Below are 24,000 nucleotides of genomic sequence, written 5' to 3'. Positions count from 1 at the left end.
GATGTTCTCAGGTTTTTACTTTCCTGTCCAATGTAAGATACTAGACGGCTGCGGAGTCATTTCTCTCAGTTAACGTGGTCATTTAACCAAATCAGAACTTGTTTGCCATGTAGTAAACAATGTAATGCGAAATGTAAAGTAGTATTATGATCACTGTCAGGGTGGCGCGCGCCCGAGCCTCGATACACCTTGGTGCAAAAATATCATGATCACGACATCATGAATGTGCTGAACAAAAGCAAACCGCTTTTTCCCCCTCGTAAACCCCATATGAGACTTTTTAACCAAATAGTTTTAAAATAGAAAGATATTATGTTCATCGTGCCACAAGAGTGGGAAAAAGAAGAAATCTGATTCCCCAACGGGAATCAAATCCATTACCTCCCAAAGACCGGAGGGGTCCACTGAGCTACGGAGACTCACATGAAGCCATTTACATTTAGTTGTGAAAGAATTTCAATGCCGTTCCCGCAAGATATAAATCAGTAAAGTTTCTTTAAACAATTTCTCAAAACATTTAGATTGTCGAAAGGCTGCTCTCGGAATGGCAAACGGCGCAATCCTCGACTCACAAATCAGTGCTTCGTCAGAATTTGATTCCAATCATGCCGCCATTCAGGGCAGACTCAACTTTAAGGAAACTGGAGCGAAAGAAGGTGGTTGGTCCGTTCGTACGAATGATGTCAATCAATGGCTGCAGATTGATCTGATTGGTCAGCACACAAGAGTGACACGTGTAGCAACGCAAGGAAGAAACGGCGCTTACAAACAGTGGGTGACCAAATACAAGCTGCAGTACGGTAATGATGGAGTGAACTTCCGGTACTACAGAGAACAAGGACAAAGTGTGGACAAGGTGAGATGAGGTTAATTCACCATAACCTTGATTGACTTGATTTCGAAGAAATCAGTTTTAAAGATTTTTTTTAAACAAAAAAAAAAAACTAATCAACGACTCAATAACCCTTCAAGTACTGCTTAAGGTCGGGACGCACTAGGCCACAAGTCGCGGCGACAAGTTGCTGCAAGATGTTGCCTCGTGTGACAGAGCATCCTTGCGACAATCTATGTCGCTGCGACAGAATTTTGTCTCGGCGATCTGTCGCACGAATTCAAACCAGTTTGAATTCATGCGACAGATCGCAGCGGCAAAATGAGCGAAGCAGCGTTGTCACAGCGTGTGAACACGTCTGCGACAACTCGCTGCGACAAAATATATATTAACCAATGAGAGAGCGTCATGTATTTGTGCCATATTGAATTGGAAAACTAGTTCACATTCCCACTCTTCAAAATTCGCTGTGTGTACACTGAATAAGCGCCTTGTCGCAGCGACTTGTTTTGAAGTAGTGCATACGGAGCGACTTGTCGCAGAGACTTGTCTCTGCGACTTGTCGCCTAGTGTGTCCCGACCTTTAAAAGTAGAAAGTTGACACATCTCAAAATAATTTGCCCAACTTTTAAGTCGATTATTTGGCGTAACTCATCAAAATTTTCCTTACTATTGCACTATTGCATATTACACAAATCATCTTGTTTCCTTGTATTATTAAAGAAGTGTTTTACTAACTGCAGCCATTAAACATTATTTTTGATTTTCCTAAGATTTGTAATTTTGTACATTAGAAATATCAGTTCCTTTTATTTTAAACTTGATGACGGCTCCAAAACTGATGAAGTTCATATTGGGAAGACAATGATCTGCAATAACAAGTTTCAATTTTATTGAATTAGGTTTTTGCTGGAAATACAGACCAGGACACTGTCGTGTCACATGACCTTAACCCACCAATCAGAACACGTTATATTCGTCTTCGACCAGTAGCCTGGTATGGACACATTTCAATGAGAGTGGAACTCTATGACTGTCCACAAGGTAACAAAACCGTGCTTTCATTTTGATAATTATTCTAGAACTTATGCTGCAATTATGGTACAACTTAGTACATTTTTTCTTAGATTAACCAATGATTACTCGTGCACAAGTACAGTTAGCGCAAGTGTATTCCAGCTGAATTCTTGGCTAAGACAATGATTCTCCCCACCGAGGCCCCAGTTGTTCGAAGGGTAGATAACGCTATCCACAGGATAAATCGCTGTCCAGTGAATAGCGTAGTATGTTTTGTCAAGACTTATCCGCTGGATAGTGATTTATTCAGTGGATAGTGTTATCCACCTTTCGAACAATCGGGGCCAGGAGTATAAATGGGGTACTGACTGAAATGGCAACCTATCAGTTAATGCTAGCTATGTGGCTCAATCTCCGATTTTCTTGAACTTGGAGTATTCATTCCCAGCGTTTGGGATGTTATTTCATCGCAGTTTACAAGCTTTACATTATGCATGGAGATACCGAAAGAGTATAACTTATCTTTCCTCGATTAATCTAGATCTAAAGTTGTTACAGTATCAAGACTCGAAATCTGTTCTTCTTCGCTTTTAATTGTATAGGTGTTGATCTGACCAATGTTGCAATAACTACCCACTTCTCGGGACAAGCTGATGCTACGATGACGATCCATTGCACAGCGGTCGGTTCTAGTAGTTCAACTTTTTCTTGGGCGAAAGACCACGTGGCCTTGCAGTCATCATATCGGGTAAAATTTGACGTCAACAGCACATGCTCTGTGTTGACTATTAGAATGACCAAGAAGGCTGATTCGGGAAACTACACGTGTAATGTTGGGTAAGAAAAAATGGGCGAAGTGTATTTGTTACTAATGGGTCACAAAGAACCTAACTGAATCAAATCTCCAGCCATTCACTTCGGCGGCAAGGGGCGAAAAAATCCAATCATGCAGAACTCGATACAGAACTCGATACAGACACATATAACCGAAAGTAAGCGCGGGAAAACGTCTTATACCGGCGAAAAGCGCGGTCAGGCTCGTATTCGTCAAACTGCGATTAACTTTGAGAGAGTAAGAGAGCGTAAGAGGGTGATAGGCGGGGGGAGGAGGGGGGGTAAGAGAGTAAGACAACAAAATAGTAAGAGAGTAAGAGATATATTAAGAGAGTAACAGAGGTAAAATAGTAAAATAGTAAGAGATAAAGAGAGCAAGTGAGTAAGAGAGTAAGAAAGTAGGAATTTTTAAACATCTTATTATTATTCTATGTTTTTAGTAATTCGTGGACAGGTCTGCAAGAAACAGTATCTGTGCGTGTATCTGAACCTCCCAGAGCGCATATCAAACCGCTTGCGAGGACACTTTTTGAAGGTATGTCTTAATAGATAAGTCTCATGATAAAAAAAATGTACATAAGCCAAACATTAACACACTTTGCTTGTCGGATGTTTGTTGACATACTTTTGAAGTAAGGGTTTTTCTTGCGCTCTCATTCTCTTTCTTAACTCTCTTTTACTCTTTCTTTCTCACTCCCCCTTTTGAAAGCTCTGTACAAATAAGCCTGGACAGTTTGTACTCTGTGCCAGTCCTTGACAGTTTTATTGTTTTTAATTCTTTATCTTTCCGTCTATATACATATTTTAGGTGAAAGCGTCACTTTTCAGTGTTATTTGTCACGCGGCAACATATCACGATTACACGTCGCCTGGTATGAGAAGACGGGAAACGATAAAGAAAAACTCATCAGCAGCAACAACGATTCGTTTGCTCTCACTCTCCAAGGAACTCCGACAGACAATATAGAGAGTGACGTGATGCTTTACAGATGCACTGTCAGAAACACTGACGGAGTCGGATCCAGTTCCTTTGCGAAACTAGTCATACTGGGGAAAGGTAACTTGAAGAGAGGGTTTGAATCGGTCAATTTTTGGAGTGTATTTTGCCAAAGCAGATGTTAATTATATTTTTTTACTGTTCAGGAGATGAATCTGTTTGTGCACGTGAAGAATCTCATGGTATCACGTGGCCAGTTACCTCAGCTGGAATGATTGACATGCAGCGGTGTCCAAATGCAACTGGTAAGAAAAGGGTTTTCTAGTAGTTTTAAATTTGTTTAAGGGATAATGTGTCGGCCTAAAAATAAAGTGAAATGTTTAATTCTCTATTGTAGCAGGAGTACTCATAGAATTTTGGAAAGTGCTGTGTCGCTGGACCCATAGAGCTTTAATATTGTTCCAGGTTTAAAAAACTTACGCAAAATTCCCTGTTTCCGGCTTATTTAACATTTGATGCACATTGACCACATTCAGTCTTCCAATTATTTTGCAGAAAATATGAGTGCATCCTGTTCAAAACCAAACTCGGTATTTTCAAACCTTGTGACACCTTTATAACATTTAAGGGTACCGTCTACGTTAAAAACGCCTCACTTTAGATACCAGAACCGACCAACTCTCCTAGCTGGCGCCCAGGCACTGTTTCGTAACCAGACTTCTGAAAGCCTATTCTCATAGACCTACGGTTAATTCCAGTTACCATTATTATTTTTTTCTTCTTAGGACAAGCAGTGAGACCTTGTCTTAAAATTGTCGCAAAAGCTGCTCAATGGGGACAAGTCAACTTCTCGGACTGCATGTCAAATCACATAAAGGAAATACACAATGAAGTAAGAAGAAAAACAGTGTAGAAAATAGACTTTCTCAAAGTCGTTCGCTTCTCCTATGCTTTGTATTACAAAAGTATAGCATAACTCAAAGATATCTGTCCGAAATCAATAGTACAATACAGCAATTTTCGATGCAAAAAAGGATTGCACATTTGTACTCCGTGTCTCATTTATTCTAGGGTGCTTTTGATCTAAAAGCTCTTTTAAAGGAGCGAAGTCACGGTATTTCCAGACATTTCTCTGGTGTACAAAGCTACTTTCAAATTTAAAGAAACCTTAAACTGCTAAACCTATCTAACTTAGAAAAGCACTAGAGAAATATCGGATAATAAACCAAAAATAAGCAGGACTAGCGGGGATGGTTACGACTGCGGAAGGGTAATACGGATAAAGAATGACAAAAAAGAAATAGCGGCCATTTTTGAAGATGTGCCGTCCTTGGCTTTGTTCCTTAATCCGCTCTCTTCACTCTCGCTTTTTATTGTTAAGGCAAGGACACGCGGTGCAACACTCTCTAAGTTGCATCGTTTCTCCACCCGCAAAATTATTACGCGTTGCCAACATTTACGAAATAGTATGAAGAAGTACAATGACTGGTGGACACACGCTGCAAAATGCAATTTGTGGCGCACAACATAATGTTGTGTGTCCGAGCCTTTTAAGTTTCCCTCTCTATGTTTTCATCCTTACGCTTTCTCAGCTAGAATGTATATGTATCATTGCCCCACCTAACACCATTGCAGCTAAAAACATCAGCAAACACTTGTTGGCATGTCGATGAGTAGATATGCTGCGTACATTCAGAATCCCTCAAGTAAATAAAAGTTCTAATTAAGAAACAACCTTTTTGGAATTACGTACCTCTATGAGATTTTAAAGCTAGATAAATTGTTGTGAGCTGTCACCTATTTGTTTATGAACCGATGGCGTGGCTTATACGAAATCCGTATACATGGGTTCTTCTTTACGCACTCAATGAAAATCTTCCGCTTTTCAACATCAATCTGCAGGTATTAGCAGTGACAGAGGGCTACACTGTGAACAAAACGTTAAGCAGCATAATCGAGGACCTGGAAAACGTCACAGCAGCTTACAAGGCTCCAAGATCGGGAGAGGATTCAAGGTCGATGTATGAAAAAGATCTGGTAGCTTCTGTTGATGCACTTACAAGAATGATTAAGTACAATGCAGAAAACAAAACAAGGCCTTTGAGCAATAATCACGACATCAAGAACTTGGTGAAGATCTCTAGCAACTTGTTGGAACTGTCTAATTTACCAGCTTGGAAGACGGCCCTCAAGGTAATTATTCGTAGATATCTCGTTACTTACTGGTCAGCGACATCCTGCCGCAGAACTGAGCCCAGTCAGCGAAGGATCTGCAAACAAGAATTTTTACTTTGCGGTATCAAAATTAAGAAAGCGCAATCTAGAGAACTGTAAGCAAGTGCCGAAGGAGCACACGAAGAGCTTACATGCCATTCTTATTTTGTGTCAATGAATAAAATAGTTCGAACACTGCGATTTTGTAGAACAACTCTACAGTTGAACCCCGCTAATTCGAACTCGGTTATTTTCGAATTGCCCGCTATTTCGAACAAAAATCAATTTCCCTTGGATTTTACTTTCCTTGGATTTTCCATTTACTATCGGCTGTTTCGAACTCCCGCTATTTCGAACTGTTTTTTTGTTTCTGATCTCCTGACGGTAAGAAATAGCAGGGTTCAACTGTACTATCCTAGGTCTGCAATGTGTATATAGGCCTAGATAATAAACTGTCCTAAGCAACTAGAAGGTTATTTTACAAGTAGAAGCGAACTCCACGGCAGAGCATTACGAAACAGTGGCATTATCGACCTACCCCAAGTCAAAACCTTATCGGGAAGAAGAACATTCAAACATGCTGGGGCAAGTGACTGGAACTCGCTACCTATAGAACTAAGAAAACAAACTAAACTATCTTCTTTTAAACTACAACTCTTTAAACATCTGAAAGAAATTGACATTAAGAATCATAAATGCTCAGTCTAATTTTTTTTTTTTTATACCAATGCATGTTGATATATTTTAAAAGTAGATTTTAGGTAAATTATATGTATTGTAATTTTAATCTTAGATTTTATTACTGGACATCTTGTTAAGACCAGCATTTTTTATAAATGCTGATAGATTTCTTTCCAGTTTAAATAAAGCTTTTATTATTATTATTATTATTATTATTATTATTATTATTATTATTACGAAACCCGACAAGAAGGACCATGCTAAAGCTATCTTCGAGGGGACTGCGATAAACATCTCTACGCAGGGACAAAAACATCTAGGCGCCGCTCTGGGCTCTCGAGCTTATCTCGAAGAGTATGTCGATGGAAAGGTTGAGGAGTGGGTGAGCCAGGTGGTAAAGCTAGCCGAGTATGCCACATCAAACCCACAGGCGTGCTATGCGGCATTTACCTTCGGACTACGCCACCGCTGGACATATTTTCTCAGAACACTTCCTGATATAGAAGATCTATTAGAGCCCCTGGAGCGTGCTATTGCAGATGTACTAATACCATCAATCACTGATCACCACTGCACAAAAGAAGAGAGGGACCTAGTGGCACTTCCAGTGCGGCTAGGGGGGGCTTGGACTTATTAATCCAAGCCAGGATGCAGCGTCCCAATTCAAGGTGTCAACCAAGATCACAGCGCCCCTAGTCGAGAAAATAATCGCACAGGATCATGAAACACCGGCTGATACTGCTGTCAAGACACTACAGCAGTGCGTGCGAAGAGAAACCAACGAAGCGCTTCAGACTAGGCTTGGCAATGTCAGGGAGTCTCTACCTCAGAAGACACAACGAGCCATTGATCTCGCAACCGAGAAAGGTGCTTCTAACTGGCTCACGGTCCTCCCATTAAAGGACATGGGCTACAATCTGAATAAAGGCGAGTTCCGAGATGCTGTAAAGCTCAGGTACGACTGGGAAATTGACGACAAGCCGACAGTGTGCGTGTGCGGTGACGCCTTTACAATCGATCATGCAATGATTTGTAGGAGAGGCGGATTCATAATTCAGCGCCATAATGAACTCCGTGACCTCGAGGCTGACTTGCTTAAGATGGTCTGTAATGATGTCGAAATAGAGCCCGTCCTTCAAGAACTGACTGGAGAGAGGCTACCAAGCGGCGCTAACACAACGCCAGATGCTCGCCTAGATATACATGCCCGGGGGTTTTGGGAGAAGCAGAGATCCGCGTTCTTTGATGTGAGGGTGTGTCACCCCAACGCGGATTCCTACAAGGACCAAACCCCCAAGCAGATATACCGTAACCATGAGAATGAGAAGAAGAGGGCTTACGCAGACAGGGTTCTTCAAGTAGAACAGGGAACTTTCACTCCATTGGTGTTTACATCCACCGGAGGAATGGGCGAGGAGTGCAAGAGGTATCACAGTAGGCTTGCAGAATTAATCGCCGCAAAGAAAGGGGAGGATTACGCAACAACGTTGTCTTGGATCAGATCAAAAGTCTCATTTGCGATCCTCCGATCCGCCTTAATCTGCCTAAGGGGATCAAGAACTGTAAAGAGAAACAGGAACATTGACATTTATGATATGGACTTTCAAGTAGAGAATTCTCGTACTGCAATTTAGATCGAATATTTTTTCTTTTAATATATAGTTCTTCTTTTATTATTGCTCTCGAAGTCGCTTTTACTATTTTTCTACATTTTTAAAGACACTGTTTTTATTATTATGTAAATAATATGTTTATATATAAAGTTCTTATTCGAATAGTCAAATCATTGTAATTCTTTTAGAAATTGGTTAATAAAGTGTTTATTTCATTTTTTTTTAAATTATTATTATTATTATTATTATTATTATTATTATTATTATTATTATTATTATTATTATTATTATTATTATTATTATAATCATTTCCCCACTGGTCTGTTTCCCCGCAGTTAGAAGACGATCTTGCTTACCAGATGGTCTCAGCGCTTGACGAATACGGACACCATTCTACTAATAAGACGAGCGATATTCACATAAATGCTGATAACGTCGTTTTGATGGCAGTTAAGGTTTCAGTCAACAGCTCTGTAAGTGGAACATATAAAATTCATTTATTTCGAGCACTAAAAAAAGAGAATAATTTTACATTTTAAGAGCAACTCGCATGCGATCAGCAAATAGAAAACACTGATAGAACCAATCAGATTCTCGGATTTTCAATAGAACACTGCTGAATGTCTATTGCTTGCGCGCTGTTGTAAAAACCACGATCGCGCGCGCGGTGCTTTTAAAATGTTATTTTTGTCACATAAGATTTAAAATTTGGAAATGCAATCATACAGTGCATCCCCTTAAACAATTAGACTACTCGCCTTCGTTTATCAGCGATAATTATAAGCGATATTTAATTCGGCTGCGCTTCATTGACTACACGACTGTTACACGCTCGTAGAAAACTCGGGCTCGTAGCCTAACTGTTAATTAGACGCGTAAACATAATAAAGCACGAGCGTTACGCGCGATAATGGCAGGGGAACGATGCATGGCTATTCAAGCATTTTGACTCACGCTCACCGCACGAGATACGCTAACCTAGTGTGACGCGTGAACCGGAGATGTCCACTCAGAAAATATCAAAAGAAACTCTCGGTAATAGCAGATAAAGCGAACCACTTAGGAGAAGTCTACGTTTTTCTTAAATCCTTTTTGAACCCCAAATTACTCATTCTTATTCTTCAATCAAAATTAACGCAAAAACGCACAGGTGCTTCTTCCCCGGGGGGGAATCTAATTTATATGGCAAGGCTTCTCCCCGAGTTCTCAACCCTTACCCTTTTATATGCCATTTTTCATTGATAAGATAACCGATTCATATACCTTTGATAGAAACTGGTACTCCTTTCTCGTACCACCTACAGTAGAAATACTCCATCCCTTTCTCTAAACTATTTTCTTGAGTAACCCCTTAAAATCATACTCAGATAAATCAGCCGTTAAGCATGCTTCTGATCATAGTTAGTAGTTAGTTAATAACTATGTTCTGATCGAGGCCGTTTAAAAAATTTAAAAGCATTTTTTTCTACCCTTTCGTATATTTTAACTCGTGAAATCCGTTCCCTTTTATACACCTCTACCTAAAAAAAGGTGCTTGTTTTGGGAGTAGTCTCCCAGTTAAGTCCACTATAGTAAGTTCCCCCTATACATCCGTCTCTCCCCCAAAGAGAACTCTAAAAGTTGCCATGGCGAGTCAAGCGGATTCTCGACCGTAGAACTTTTACCCTGCTCATTACTTCCGTACCCCCCTCTCAAATCCCACAGGCTGGCACAGAAGGTCTTCAGATGAGTCATGGACAAAGCTCGCTTGATCTTCCATCAACAATCTTCAGTCAAACAAACAACTCAGTCACTATAGTAAGCGTGATTTTCTCTACTCTGGGTAAAGTTCTCACAAGCACGGAGGCACTTGAAGAACTTAACACCTCCCATTCCAATGATTCTGATTGGTTCCTGAACTCGAGGCTGGCGTCAATCACTGTAAGGCCACGCCCACCTGACGTAATAAATCCTCCATTTAAACTGGCTCTTGAGACGAACAAGGTAACTTTATTAATTACTTCTTAACATAAAAGTAACTAAAGTATATATGTCAGCCTACAAATTAATAAGGATTCCAGCGATCATATAGTTTTTTTTCAGAGTGGAACTTTTATAGTTTAAGGTTCTTCTGTGGTGCTGAAATCCGAAACAATTTTCTCAAAAACTGTGGCTTATTCATAATTTTGCTTACAGTAAATTATGTATCTCAGTGTACATCGCACGAAGAAAGTAATTTCGTTTTACTTAGTGATCAAGCCTGATCTTTATTGACTAACTTGATATGAAAGCTGAGTGAAAGGAGGAATACTTTTATTTGAACCTTGTCGGAGAAAGCACTCTCGTAAACAGTTATGAGTTTCAGTAATAATAGCAAAAGACTTATGAGTATTTTCAAATCTATCACTCTGAGGTCAACTGTACTGTTGTTACCAAGACCGAATACCACAGGTTCGGTCGATTCTAGGTTCCATTATTTTTAATTATTTATTTATATTTATTCTCGCCTAGGTAACCATAGCAGGTAACAAGAGAGCGTGCGTGTTCCTAAACCTCTCTAGTGAACACCACAAAGCTTGGTCAACAGAAGGATGCAGCGTTGTTTCCTCGCGAACAAACAGTACAACTACAACGTGTGCCTGTGATCACATGACCCTGTTCGCGGTTTTGATGGATGCCAGTGGCTACACGGTAAGCAGGCCAATGAAAATTAAAAGTTATCAAAACTGACCAATCAAAACGAATGCGATTATCAGTTGAACCAATCACAACTCGAAGTAAAAACATACAGGGTGAAAAAGGGTGGAAGAGCGCGCAAAGTCACGTGGCTTTGTTTTGTTCCCGAATTGCTAAAAAACAGTTTGTTGTTTGTTCGTTCACTCGTTCGTTCGTTCGTTTGTTTGTTTGTTTGTTTGTTCGTTCGTTCGTTCGTTCGTTCGTTCGTTCGTTCGTTCGTTCGTTCGTTCGTTCGTTCGTTCGCTGACGTAAAAGCTCACAGAGCTTTTACGACCTATAAAGGCTGGTTCTCATATAATCGACCCGATCATTTCTATATCGCCTCTGTCATTTTAAGGAGGCTCGATGTAGTTTTTTTTAGCCCTAGGGTGGTCGTTTTAAAAATTAAAATTATCTCGGAAGCCAATGTTCGATTTTTGCCAAAATACACCATGATGATCAAGGATGACCAAGTTACAAAAAACTTCATTCTTGATTTACTTTAAAACGCTCTTACAATTTTTTCTAAAATTTTGTCTACAGGTAGTCAATCCACTGTACTTTAAATTATTACAAAATGAACGGCCAAGAGTCAATCAAGATTTCGAGAAAATCAATCGTTGCTATGGTAACAATCGTTGCTATGGTAACCTTTGTGACGAAATGACCAGTAAAAAATTAAAATTTGGTCATATTTGATCATTTTGGTGTATTTTGGCAAAAATTGAACATTGGCTTCCTAGATAATTTTCATTTTCAAAACGACCACCCTAGGGCTAAAAAAAACTACATCGAGCCTCCTTAAAAAGGTTTCTTGCGGTCGGGGCGATTATATGAGAAAATCACAAAGACGATCGCTAACGTCTGCGGCGTTTAGGGCGATCACGATCGCTAGGATCGCCCGTGTTCTATCTTTCAAGGTTATCTTTCCCTTCTTCGCCGTTGAACGTTTATAACTGCGAAGATAGGAGGCTACGAGTTTTGCTCCTCCATTGAAGGCTTCCAATGTGTTGGATGTAGGACTAAAATGATTGTTTTTTGTCCGTCTTCGCTCATACCAGGCGATCGAGAGGATCATATGAGAATCCCCGATCGCTTTGGCAGTCGCTTCAATCGCATACGATCGCCCCAGTATTTGCAAACGATCGATGCGATAGGAACGACCAGGGCGATCATATGAGAACCAGGTTAAACACTATAATATAGCAACATTTTTGTAAACATGTCTGATTACAGACAGAGGATGCCATCCACCGTACCGCCCTATCCTGGATCTCCATAGTAGGATGTATGCTGTCTCTGATTGGAATCCTCGTCACATTGTTAGTTATGTTCTGTTTCTGGAAGAACTTACGCTCTCCGAGAACAGTCGTTCTCGTGAATCTGTGTGTTGCCATTGCAGTGACGGACACGTTAATTGTTGCCATGGAGATTGCTGACTTGCAGAACCAGGTTGGTTTCAAAGTGGTGATATAAACAAGTGCTAGATTAAGAAGTGATGCAATGTTTCTATGAGAACTGAAAGAAGATGCTTCTCTAGGAGACTCATCAATATGCAAATGAAAGCTTGTCAAATTTGTTTGCGTTAAAGCTGAGAACGGAACATTTGATTTTCAAACAAGACAATCTGTTTCTGTCTTTCGAAAACTTCACAGCTGAAGACGGAGAGAGAAGGACCGAAACATGTTTTGTTTTTAAATACTGATATGTCATTCTCTGTCTAAGAGAATTTGGTTTTAAAGATAACCCACCCCCTTTCTACGAGGCTTAACAATTTTAAAGGCCGAACGTTTTCGATTTAACTTATTAAAATAAGTTAATGCTAAAGATGACTTATTTAATCAAAAAACGTCTGTTATCTTTCCTTTCTAAGCCTCGTAAACAGTTACCAGTTACCTATAAAGCGAACATTATGAATAAAATTGGTTTTCGTATAATTCATAAAAAACTAAGAAAGCATATAGCTCCTAGCAAGGAAAAAAAAACATATAATCACGCAAAGCGCGGGGAACTGAATGTGAAGTCAGTGACATGATTCAATTCTTCTAGTTGACACCATTTTAGATTTGAACAGTTTATTTTGCACTCAGTCAACAGTCATTTATAACTCGTAACCATATGTTTCTAATCCTTGACTTTAGACTGACTGTACTGTTCTGGCGGCCTTTCTCCACTTCTTCGTTCTCTCCATATTCTGTTGGATGCTATCAGAGGGAGTTCAGCTGTATTTCTCGCTTGTAAAAGTGGTTGGAGCGGCTGCTGATCCGCACATCAAATTATTCTACTGTCTCGGGTGGGGTAAGGTTCAATGTTACGTCTTAATAAATAACATATTTAGGTACTTTTGAATCCATAAAGGAATTGGTCGTAACACGATTACTCGATCCACCTTGTATATAGGAATACGAGGGCCTGAAAGACGCTACCTATCTGATGAGCCTAATGGTCAAAACCTATTGACCTGAATACAAATGTACAACGTGTGTCTCACGCTTGCATTATTAGTAAAATGGCACATTGAGGTTTGAATCTTTTTCTGAATTTTTCACCTGATAGAGTGGGAGCTGTAAAATCCAGACACCATCTTTTAAGGTGGGGTGGGTGGGAGGTTTGGGGCACATAAAGAGACTACTATCGCTTTTGTGGAATGGCAGGTCATGTCCAAGCACAATAGTTTTGAACATTTCCCTAAGCTTTAAGATTCTGCCACGAGTAAGCTAGAATCGCGGTTTGTTTGCCAAGTGACCATTGTGTTGCTTTTGATCAATTGAATAATTTTGTCGACAGTGAATGTCAGGAATAGTTGGTCACAGTCATTACATTTACTGTACTATTCAGGGTGGACATTCACAGGTCTAAAGTCACTATAGTCATGTTTTCGTGACAGTATTCATGAACTGGGAATAATTTATACAGCACGCAAAGCATGTCAAAACGCCGCTTCTACTCTGATGTATAAATGAGTTCCGGCAAATTTTTGAAGAAGTCTGAAAATATGCATACTGGGGCAGACTTCGGTGAAATAACATTTCATCCACATCGAAAAAGTAGCAATACTCTTAGTAGTCGCTTTATCTTACAGAAAACGGAGTTTAACGCCGTGCGTACAGATCTAACTTTCATTCAACTTCTTTCTGTCTTAGGTCTCCCCGCTCTTGTTGTAGCAGTTTCCTTGGCAGCTACTCAGGGTCGAGGTTATGCTGATATACAATCGTGTTGGCTGTCCACAAGGAATTACGTGCTCTGGGCGTTTGTGGCGCCAGCGCTTCTTATTGTCAGCGTAAGTTTCGGTTGCTGTTTTATCCGTGTAACAATTATGTTGTGTCCACAACTTTCAAAGACCTTTTGCAAACTCCATGATTGAAATGTCATCTTTTTCTCTGTAGGGAAACGTGGTTGTCTTTGCTCTCGTTATCTACAGTATGCTCTCAAGCCATCGTCTACGTAAAGAGCCGCTGGCACGGAGATTTCAGCGCGGGCTCAAGGCTTCATTCGTGCTGTTACCTCTCCTGGGAATCTCGTGGTCTTTCGGTGTTCTAACCATGACCTCTGACAAAATCGTATTTAACTACATCTTTGCGATCTTTAACTCGCTGCAAGGATTTCTTGTTTTTATCTTTCACTGCGTCTTCAACAAGCAGGTATGCTTTATGACTTTTACACAAAGAAGGTTACGTAAAGTTTGCTAAAATGCTGTTGCAATATCGACAAATTTCCAGCCTCGGGCATTATCCTCCAACCAATAAACCAGCCGCCTGAAGAGGTTTATTTAATAAATAAAGCAGCCACTTTGCGGTGGGGGGGGGGGGGTGGATAACGAAAAAGTAATAGAAAACCCCGCATTTTCCACAATTGGCCATGTTTTTATTGAATAAACCAGGAGTCCCTCCTGGATATAAACCCATTACAAAAACCTAGTCGAAAATAAGCCAACCCAGTGGGAATTTGGCCAACCCAGTGATTTTTTTCCCGAAACTCGGCGACGATAAAGATTCCACTGGGTCTGTTACAGAGGGGTTGAATAGGCCATTTCCGAGTTACCCTTTGCCTCTGTTTCAAAACGAGTCTACGTGCGAAACCATTCAAATGAAAATGAGTTTGATTTGCATGAAAATGAACCTGTGGTGAAACTCATTTTCATATGAATAGTTTCGCACGTAGACTCGTTTTGAAACAGAGACATAGGGTAACTCGGAAATGGCCTACAGTATTGTCTGTTTTTTGTTTATCATGATCCTACACGCGAGAAATTAATGAATGGACCCACTACTAGTCGACATTACCACCACAAGTATTGACTTTTTGAGTTTTATTGATACAAAACAACAAGAAGGAAATGTATTATTTTCTTAGTCTTAGTTGTTGCTTTATTGGAGTTCTAAATCTAATTTCAGATTAGAGACGTTTTAAATGAGAGAAAAAGAAAACGGACAGATTTCGTTACAGACGCCGCGACAGCTCATTCTAGCAGAAAACTCAGCACCACTACAAACACGACACGAGGTAATGAAAAGAAAAAAACTGAGGCATCGTGTTTAGTGACTAACATATTTATTTACGAGTGTGAATGTTGCTGTTGCTATATCACCGCAATTATGATCAGTCAACATGTAAAATTCAGCACGATTTATCCTACAAAGGTTTCAGTTTTAGAAAGCTCTTCTAAGATTTAGCCTCTGCTGCAACTGAAACAGTCGTTTTTTTGCGAACACGCGCGCTTTTCAAACGAAAGGTCTGGAGAGATTTTCAAGACGGAGTGAGACACTGTGGTAAGGCACGCGCGCGCTAAAGCCACTGTTTTTGTAGTCTAGATATAGCGAAATATTTTTAATTTTAACTATAGATCCTGATATGATCAGTGATAACCAGATACTTTCAGCCTTACCTAGATATTTTCAGGTTTAACAAGATGTTTCTAGAATAAACCAGATATTTTTTAGTTTTAGCCAGATATTTTCAGTTTTAGCCAGATAAGTTTAGTTTTAGAAAGATATTTTTAGCAATCTTGGCCATATATTTAGCCAGATTTTAAGACATGTGTTTTAGCCAGATCAATGAAAAATCTGGTAATTCAAAGACTAATCTGATTATGTCTATCTTTCCTGTGTTTATAAGGCACCAACAGCCGCCTCAGTTCAGTTACTCCCCTCAGAATCCTTAACCTTCAGATGTTCAGATCAGAAATCAGTCCCTCGCCACACCCTTCGCCAACGTCCAGCCGCACGCACGCTTTCGAGGAAACATCACTTGCATCAGTGAGCCCTGTCACACCTCGAGCGGAACGTGATAACCTGCTACGTGAGAATCGTGAAGAGAAAAGAAAGGAAAATCAAGGTATTCTGAACTAAGTTCCACTTTGTGACATGACTTAGGATCCTGTTCATGTGAGCCCTGTAAACGGGCTGTCGTGTGTACATATGGGAAATTTCAGACTGATTGACCGGGATGAAATTCAAGAGACGAAACCAAAAAAGCAACACATACAGTTGCATCGTTTGCGACTATCGTAGCTTTATCGACACTTGCAACTTTACTAATAAAGCAAATTCGCATACTTCTAAAGTGGAAATACATACAAGGCAAAATTATGCCATTTTGACCACCCAGTTGCGAAAGCGAAGCTATTTTCTCAACTGAAAAGAGATTCTTCACGGTAATGGGCTGGAGCGTTCATATGGGAAAATTTTCATCCCGCCGAGATCTCGTTTGTAGAAACCGAGATCTCGGCAACTGGGCTGACCCTCCGTATGAGCACATTGAAATTTTTACAAAGGAACTAGGAGTGAGGCGAGAGAGTGTTAACTGGGCCAGCCCAGTCAACCGGGATCATATGAAGAGGACCTTAAAAAGGAGACTGTTATAAGCCTCAAAATCCTTCAATGTATGCGCATGTAAACGCATTTTCACATACTTATCCATTGTCAAAGAGTGTATTTTTTTTTTCATTTCAAAGAGTCCCCTGACTGTGACTGTGTGGAAGATGAAATAACGACGAGGGAATCAAGCACCCCGATCAAACCTTCTTTAAAAAGTTTGTGTGATATGGACGAGAGGGACTGGACAAGCTTAGAATCGTCTTCTGTATCGATTGTTGAATGCAGTGGCGACGAAGACCTGACGGTAACTTTGGAGGAACAAAGCCGAGTTTGAAAAGCACGCGAAAGGGGAAGCAAATTCGGGAGATCGCAATTTTGGAAGAGTCGCTACTTTTATGTAGTCAATTTAACTTATTGAAATCTAAAAAAAGTGGCGAAGACGGAATCATCAGGAAATCGAATAATATTAATTTTAGTTCAACAAAAATCGAGTGACAGAATAATTTAAATCCCTGTTGCCGCGTTATTTTCTACCCTTTTTCAAATCAAAGATGTAAGTTTTTATCATTGATAACACCAAGAACAATTTCTTACCAGAGCCTGAGAAAATGAAAGTTCACAAGAACCATGAAAACTATAGGTAGAATCTCACGTGTAGCTGTTTTGTAAAATCGTCTTTTCAGTCTTTTAAGCGACTCGCAATTTGTTTTCGATGTTTGGTATTGTCAGAAATGATTTTTTAATAAGATATTTGAAACAGTAACACAGAAGTTTCCAATAAGATGTAAAAATGTTGGTACATAATTTTGTCCAATTAATACTCGACGTCCTGGCGGATTCCGTCTTAAAAAAGGTAAAGGATAAGATAAAACTTATTTAAAACAGTATTAACATCGATCAGAACAGAGTAGCGTATTTCCTTTGGAAAAACAGGATTCGTTTGGTATAACTTGTTGTAGCTGTACTAGCTGCCTGTAATTTCCATTACTTCTGTAAACAAGGAGTCAGGCCGTAAGGTCGTAACTTTCGCTACTTTCCGAGTCCACTACTCCGCATTGCTAATGTCCTCCTGCAATTTACCTGTGAAATTATCTGACCGGTTAGCTCAGTTGGTTGAGCGCCGGACTGTTGTGTGGGAGGTCTCGGGTTCGACTCCCAGACCGGACCAATGTTCACTCAGGGTCTTATAATAACTGAGGAGAACGTGCTGCCTTTGCAATATGACATCTGTAAATGGTTAGATGTTCTAGACTTCTCCGATAAGGATGACAAACCGTAGGTCCCGTCTCCTGCATCTTCAGTGTTATACGGTGACACTTATCGCAAAGAGTAGGGCACGGAGTTCCCGGTGTCGTAGTCAGGCTTTGTTTCACGGGTTGGTGCTTCACATAAGGTTAACCTCATTGCGCCTTTCCCTCTTGGACAGAACTGTCCAAGAAACATTACTATGATTACTTTTGTACTTTCGAAACTTCAACAAGCTCTCAGTAAGTAAATTAAGCTTTGAGCTAAATCAACTCACTAACTAGCGGCAAATAAAATGCGTCTTTAACGTAAAGGCTCTCGGTTTACGGATTTTTAACCATTTTCTTATAGGAAACAAGGACAAATCATAACGTGAACTGCTGATGACCCTACAGCACTGTTTTAAAGCGGCGTTCTTCGTTTCATAATGATGACTTCGATCCCGAATGTTTTTCATCTGGCTCTCGCTTCAGGATTCGCTGCGAAAAATTTTCTGAGTTGACCAATCTAATACCGTTTGGTATTACAGAGTGATGTGAGCCTGCAGATTTTTAAGTCAGCTAGTCATTGTGGTTTCTATGGAAACGCAGCCCGAGTCGTTTTTCGTTGATCATAGTTTACAATAAACTGAAAGTAACAATCCAGCGTTGAAACAATTCTTAGGCTTGAAATAAAGAGTTGAAACTTTATCTTTGACTGTGAAGGGTGAAGATTATCTTCACACACGCACTAGAGCTAGACAAGTTTCAGGCTTCTGCAGGATGGGCTCCTGGCTTCTGACTGTTTGGATAACGAGAGACACCGGGTGTCTGGAATCGAACTAGCTATTCCGATATTAGCATAGTCAGTAGAGGGTACTATGATTTTAGCCTATTGTTACTGAAGTTTCCATTTCGCGACGAAATATTTACTTCCGTAAAAAAAGGTGATTGCAGAACATTCTAAGACCATCTTTTGCAAGTTTTGCAAGTGACTTAACCTTTTGTCCTGTAAATGATAAGATCTGCCCTAGTTTATGACTATACTCACGTGTGCAACCACTTTGTTGTAAAACCGAGATTACTTTCTTCTCTGACAGAGCGATAATCACGTTCCAATTCCACTTGTTTCTTTTCATTGGTTTTTAGACTCTTTTGCTCTGGCGGACATCGACGAGAAAATGTTTCATTGTTGAAATGTTTTATATTTTTAATTTCGTTTATTTGTCTTTGCCTTGTGTTATCCTGTCTCTGACAGCTGAGAACTAAATAAATATTAGCTATGCCGCAGCGGAACAAAAAGCCCGAAGTATGTCATGTATTTGTCAACCGGAAGTTCTGTCCATATTACAAGAAGTGCGTGCGTAACCCAGCCTTGAATATCACACACGCCCGTACTGTTCACCAACAACTCACAACTCGTCACGTAATATGCACATCGTGACATCCGATATGTTTTCAGTTTTTTTGCATTCACGTACATGTCTTCGTCCCTTCAAAGGCTGTGAATGGTTTGCAAAAGCTGATAAACCAAGCTTTTAACATGTTTGTGTAGTTCAAACGTTTGAGGAACAAGTTTATCAATGTTTGCCAACAAACGGCACTATCCTCTTCCTCGACTCGTGCCCTCCCACGCGTGCATCACGTTCCACGCGTTTCACGCTTATTAGCACTGCACGCGTGACCCAAGCGACATTTTCTTCTTGCTTCTGCTGTTAGATCTAAAACGATTTTTTAGCAAAAATGCACACCACTTTGTTCGATTCGATTATTGTCGTAAATTTTTATCAAGATTTTGTTTTGACTGGTTTTAATGTATATCCTGCAAAGAAAGAAGTAAATTTAAGCCTTGAGCGATTTATGAGCGGAGTCTAATACGTGCCGAGACGGAAACCCTATATACCATTTTTACAAGAAAGGTAACTCCTTTAGAAGGTAACCCTTTCTTACCTACAGCTGAAAAACTCCATCCTTTTTTCTTAACTTTTTTCTCGAATACCTTATTATAGGAAATTAACGCTTCATGAAATTAACGCGAATTTCAAAAATTCGCGTTAATTTAAGTCGCGTTAGTTTTTGTTAACGTTAATTTCCGCGCCGTTAATTAAGTGGAGCGTTAATTTCCATGACCTTAATTTCCATTATTTTGGCCCCAATTTTTCGATACAGTCCAGATGCTCTTGACTGCAAGGAAAAGACATTATTTCATCAGGGTACAAATCTGCCGGTATCACTGAAACTGTGAAAAACGTTCAAGGCGGTCAGATTCCTTCGCTTAACCCCTACGTTGAGGATTATACGCCTAGTGTTGACATGAACGTGTTCTTGTTGTCTCAACAAGATTTTTTCTTTGTGTTTGTCGCGTTAATTTCCTTCATTTTGAAATGTTGCCCCCTCTTTCGTGTTAATTTCCTTTATTGCGAAGTAATTTTTCCTTCAGTTCGCGTTAATTAATTTCAAATATCTTAATTAACACAAAAGTTTATTTCCCATACTAAGGTAACTCCTAAAAATACTTTAATGTATCAACCGTAGGTGCGTCTGTCCGAGATTTTTTTAAAAGCCCCTTTTTTTAATATACCTAATAACATTTTACTTACTCTTTCCTATGCCTCAGCTCGCAAAATCCCTACCCTTTTATCTATCTCCAAAAAGGTACCCCTTTCGGCCGGACCACCTCTCCCCGGATATTATGGAGACGATTAATTTTCATAATCGGACTTCCGCCGCTCCCATGAGCATGAATCACTTCATGTGTGTTTGTATAGGAAATACAAATACATTTCCATCAGCCTCGGGCTGAAATGCGGCATAGTATAAAACATGGACTGGACTCTGGACTCTGGACTCTGGACTCTGGACTCTGGACTCTGGACTCTGGACTCTGGACTCAAAAAAACCTGGACTTGCAATGAAAAAAAAAAAATTAAAAACAAAAGGAATTAAATTAAATTATCCACACGATGATTTATGTGAAATACAGACCTGTGTTAAGGCTGATAATATTAAAGGCTGATTTTTGTTCTATCAAAACTCTATTTCTTCTAGTCTCTCTCTTTCTGCAGCCGTTTATAGGGATGTTACACAACGCTCTGAACGCTCCCCAAGAGGGGGAGCGTTGTGTGACATCCCAAAAAATGCTGCAAAGGAGACTGCGTTTCTGTCAAAGTATGCGCAGTGGTGGATGGTTTGTTGTAACAGAAAGAATGAATTGCTATTGTGTCTTTTCTTTTCTCTTTTTGAAGTGCCTACTGCCTGTATCTCTTCAGATGCTGTGTAAAGTAGAGTCTGTTCTCGGCCCGATGGCTGTTACTACTCTCGTATGGGTGTCAATAACATATGTATAACTAATTATCAAAACAACAGGGCTCTGAAACGTTCAGAGAGAAATCACGAATCTGTTATCTTTAATCAGTTCGATATATAGGTACTAGGTGAACTGTCACGGTTGCTAGAAACTGGTGCATGCAGCGTTGTTATGTTTCATAATTTTAGCGACATTTTGAGCTGACACTCAAGGGTTGCGTGCTGGTAAATATTGTAATCATACCGTATTTACTCGAATAAGCGCCGCCCCCAAATAACCGCCGCCCTCGAATAAGCGCCGCATTTGGGACAAAAAAGTTAATAAGCGCCGCCCCCGAATAAGCGCCGCAGTACCAATGCGGCGTTTATTTGAAGAATTTCGTTTAACTTAAAACGGCACTACAAAGCAACTCTAAAACAAGCTTGAACATTTCTTTGCATCAAAAGCGATGTTTTGAAGTTATGAGTGATTGTTTTACCCCTCTCCCATTAGTTTTTCTATTCAACACTCTTACAATACATAGTTTTGTAAATGTCGTGATGGCCGCAAACAGTTTTCCACGACAGCTAGCGCCACTTCTGTCTCAGCAAGAGTCGAATACTGATAAGCAAAGGATGCTTATTTCAATTGCTGTTAAATATAAGATTTTTTTCGGCTGCCAAATTTTAAATAAGCGCCGCCCTCAAATAAGCGCCGCGGCGCTTATTCGAGTAAATACGGTAGGCAAGCTTATTGTTAGGTTTTTATAGCAATTAAAAATTAACGCAAATGTCGATACAATGTATGCTTGAAAATATCTGTCTATTTTGCGAATACTTAAAGCCGTTTCATTTATCTCCCGTGACAATTCACCTAGTATATGTCAAACTGATTAAAGATAACAAATGCGTGATATCTCTCTGAATGTTTCAAACAGGTAATTACAAATAATTGACAAAGTTTTAGCCACCTTAGTGGCATCCCTACCTTTGATAAAAAGTTATACACATGTTAATGACACCCATACGAGAGAAATAGGCATCGGGCCGAGGACAAACTATACATTAAAAACAGCATCTGAAGAGATACAGGCAGTCGGCACTTCAAAAAGAGAAAAAAAGGACAAAATAGCAATTCATTCTTTTTGTCACAACATACCATCCACCTTTTCAAAAAGGGGATGTCACGCAACGCTCCTCCCCAAATAGGGGGAGGGGGGGGGGGCGTTGCGTGGCATCCCTAAAAACGGCTGCAGAAATAGAGACTTGCAGAAAATGGAGCCTTGATAGAAAGAAATAAGCCTTTGTCGAAAAATACAATTAGGCCGAGGTATATTTTTTTGACAGAATAAAAATACGCTCTGTATCAGAACGCCCTGATTACACCACACCCCTAAAAAAAATTAACTCTTTTCTAAACAGAGGACTCTCTTTGGCTAAACGCCATGCCAAACACCTCAAGCAAGGCAACAGGCATTACTGTCTTTTAAAACTGGTCTGTATTTAACTTAATCCGTGGCTCTGTGGCTAATTTTTATCTTTATTCTTATTTTTTTTTCGTTGTTTTTAATTGTTTTGTAGTGGAGTCAATAGTTTTTTTTTTTGAGTCCAGATTTTTTGAGTCCAGGTTTTTTTGAGTCCAGAGTCCAGAGTCCAGAGTCCAGTCCAGAGTCCAGTCCATGTTTTATACTATGCCCTGAAATGCACAGCTTCGATCTACAAAATTATCATCCAATTATCAACATGAACTGAGGCACGGGTTTAGTATTTGCATCTATGGGCCCGGTCAAGTCACAAGTCAACTCAACATTAACTCACCGTTTTCACAAATGATAATAAAAATAAACTTGTTTTGAAATGCAAGTATTTGCATGACCAAGCAAATTTATTTTTATTTTTTTTATTTAAATACTGTCTTGCGCAAGACAGTACAGCTGTAATATAACCCCTGCAATTTTATCAAATCGGGTTATCTCTAAGAACTCTCGAGTGCCTATATGACAGACTTCCGTTGATTTTAAAATTTCCTTGTAGTATTCAAGTGCTTCGAAACCTCTGTTTTTAGCAGCATAGACTGGAAAAATGTCATAATGCTATTAATCATTGTTTTAAAATTTCTGCAAGACTATCACAGTCCAGTGCTCGCAATGCAAAAGAGAAAATCAGTCAACCCTTGTAAGCCAGTGCAGAAGACAATAGGAAAATTCAAAAAGCGAAGGAAGCACTTAAGTCGTAATTGCATAGTCTAAGAGGGAAACTGTATAGACATTCTGGCTTTAAAAAAAGAAATTAAAGTGGGGGGCATATATTCGCGCAAATATTTCGGTATTTCGACGTCTACAGTCATTTTTTGAACGTTTGATTTGTGGTCATAGAAACGTGAAGATTCGACTGTAATGGGGTCAAATTTGCGGGGGTTTCAAGGACTTCTTAACATTTCTGCCGTATTTGGGAAAGCAGCTCTAAATGATATTGATTAGCTTCGGTTGTTGCCTTGGCTTTTTAAGTGAGCATTAATAAAATAAAGTCCGCAATCCGCGAACAACGATCAATATGACTCCAATACCGAGAAATCTAGAACAACAATCGTTGTTGACTTCAAAATTTCAAACACCCTGCCGTGTAAAGCCGCACGAAAAATACAACGTTGAATAGGAAGACGGAGGGAATAAGATTGAACAACTTGTGTACTTAGTAATCAAAAGATTTTTTTATTATTATTACAGGATATAACAAACATGACAAAATTAATAATTCGTGCGTCGTTTCGTGATTTTTTATGGTCTATTTATAATTTCTTCCCCCGCATTTACGAAGGTTAAGAAAACACGGGCAATCTACAAACAAGCTAAGC

At 39.7% G+C, this 24,000-nt stretch overlaps 2 protein-coding genes across 2 annotated transcripts in view; both read left to right on the top strand.

Moving 5' to 3' along the window:
- LOC144646334 (uncharacterized) overlaps window positions 1–18,429 on the top strand; it is a 49,202-nt gene extending 30,773 nt beyond the window's left edge. Inside the window, exons 18-36 of the mRNA XM_078505887.1 lie at window positions 522–856; window positions 1,735–1,876; window positions 2,452–2,686; window positions 3,124–3,218; window positions 3,492–3,740; window positions 3,827–3,925; window positions 4,406–4,512; window positions 5,523–5,813; window positions 8,464–8,601; window positions 9,833–10,111; window positions 10,619–10,798; window positions 12,059–12,274; window positions 12,964–13,120; window positions 13,966–14,102; window positions 14,209–14,463; window positions 15,217–15,325; window positions 15,938–16,156; window positions 16,776–16,942; window positions 18,235–18,429. Coding sequence (XP_078362013.1) covers window positions 522–856; window positions 1,735–1,876; window positions 2,452–2,686; window positions 3,124–3,218; window positions 3,492–3,740; window positions 3,827–3,925; window positions 4,406–4,512; window positions 5,523–5,813; window positions 8,464–8,601; window positions 9,833–10,111; window positions 10,619–10,798; window positions 12,059–12,274; window positions 12,964–13,120; window positions 13,966–14,102; window positions 14,209–14,463; window positions 15,217–15,325; window positions 15,938–16,156; window positions 16,776–16,942; window positions 18,235–18,267 — 3,443 coding nt within the window. The 3' untranslated portion in view covers window positions 18,268–18,429. The remainder of the gene's footprint in view (window positions 1–521; window positions 857–1,734; window positions 1,877–2,451; window positions 2,687–3,123; window positions 3,219–3,491; window positions 3,741–3,826; window positions 3,926–4,405; window positions 4,513–5,522; window positions 5,814–8,463; window positions 8,602–9,832; window positions 10,112–10,618; window positions 10,799–12,058; window positions 12,275–12,963; window positions 13,121–13,965; window positions 14,103–14,208; window positions 14,464–15,216; window positions 15,326–15,937; window positions 16,157–16,775; window positions 16,943–18,234) is intronic.
- On the top strand, window positions 6,412–8,323 carry LOC144645812 (uncharacterized). The gene is made up of 2 exons (XM_078505351.1): window positions 6,412–6,423; window positions 7,133–8,323. The coding sequence occupies exons 1-2, from the start codon at window positions 6,412–6,414 to the stop codon at window positions 8,147–8,149; spliced, it is 1,029 nt and encodes a 342-aa protein (XP_078361477.1). The 3' UTR covers window positions 8,150–8,323.
- Window positions 18,430–24,000: the final 5,571 nt, after the last annotated feature.

This window comes from Oculina patagonica, chromosome 3 (assembly GCF_052425735.1).
Source record: "Oculina patagonica isolate OP01 chromosome 3, crgOcupat, whole genome shotgun sequence".
NCBI classification, from domain to species: Eukaryota; Metazoa; Cnidaria; class Anthozoa; order Scleractinia; family Oculinidae; genus Oculina; species Oculina patagonica.
The sequence above is the reverse complement of the archived record's forward strand: the minus strand, read 5'-3'. Positions and strand labels throughout refer to the sequence as shown.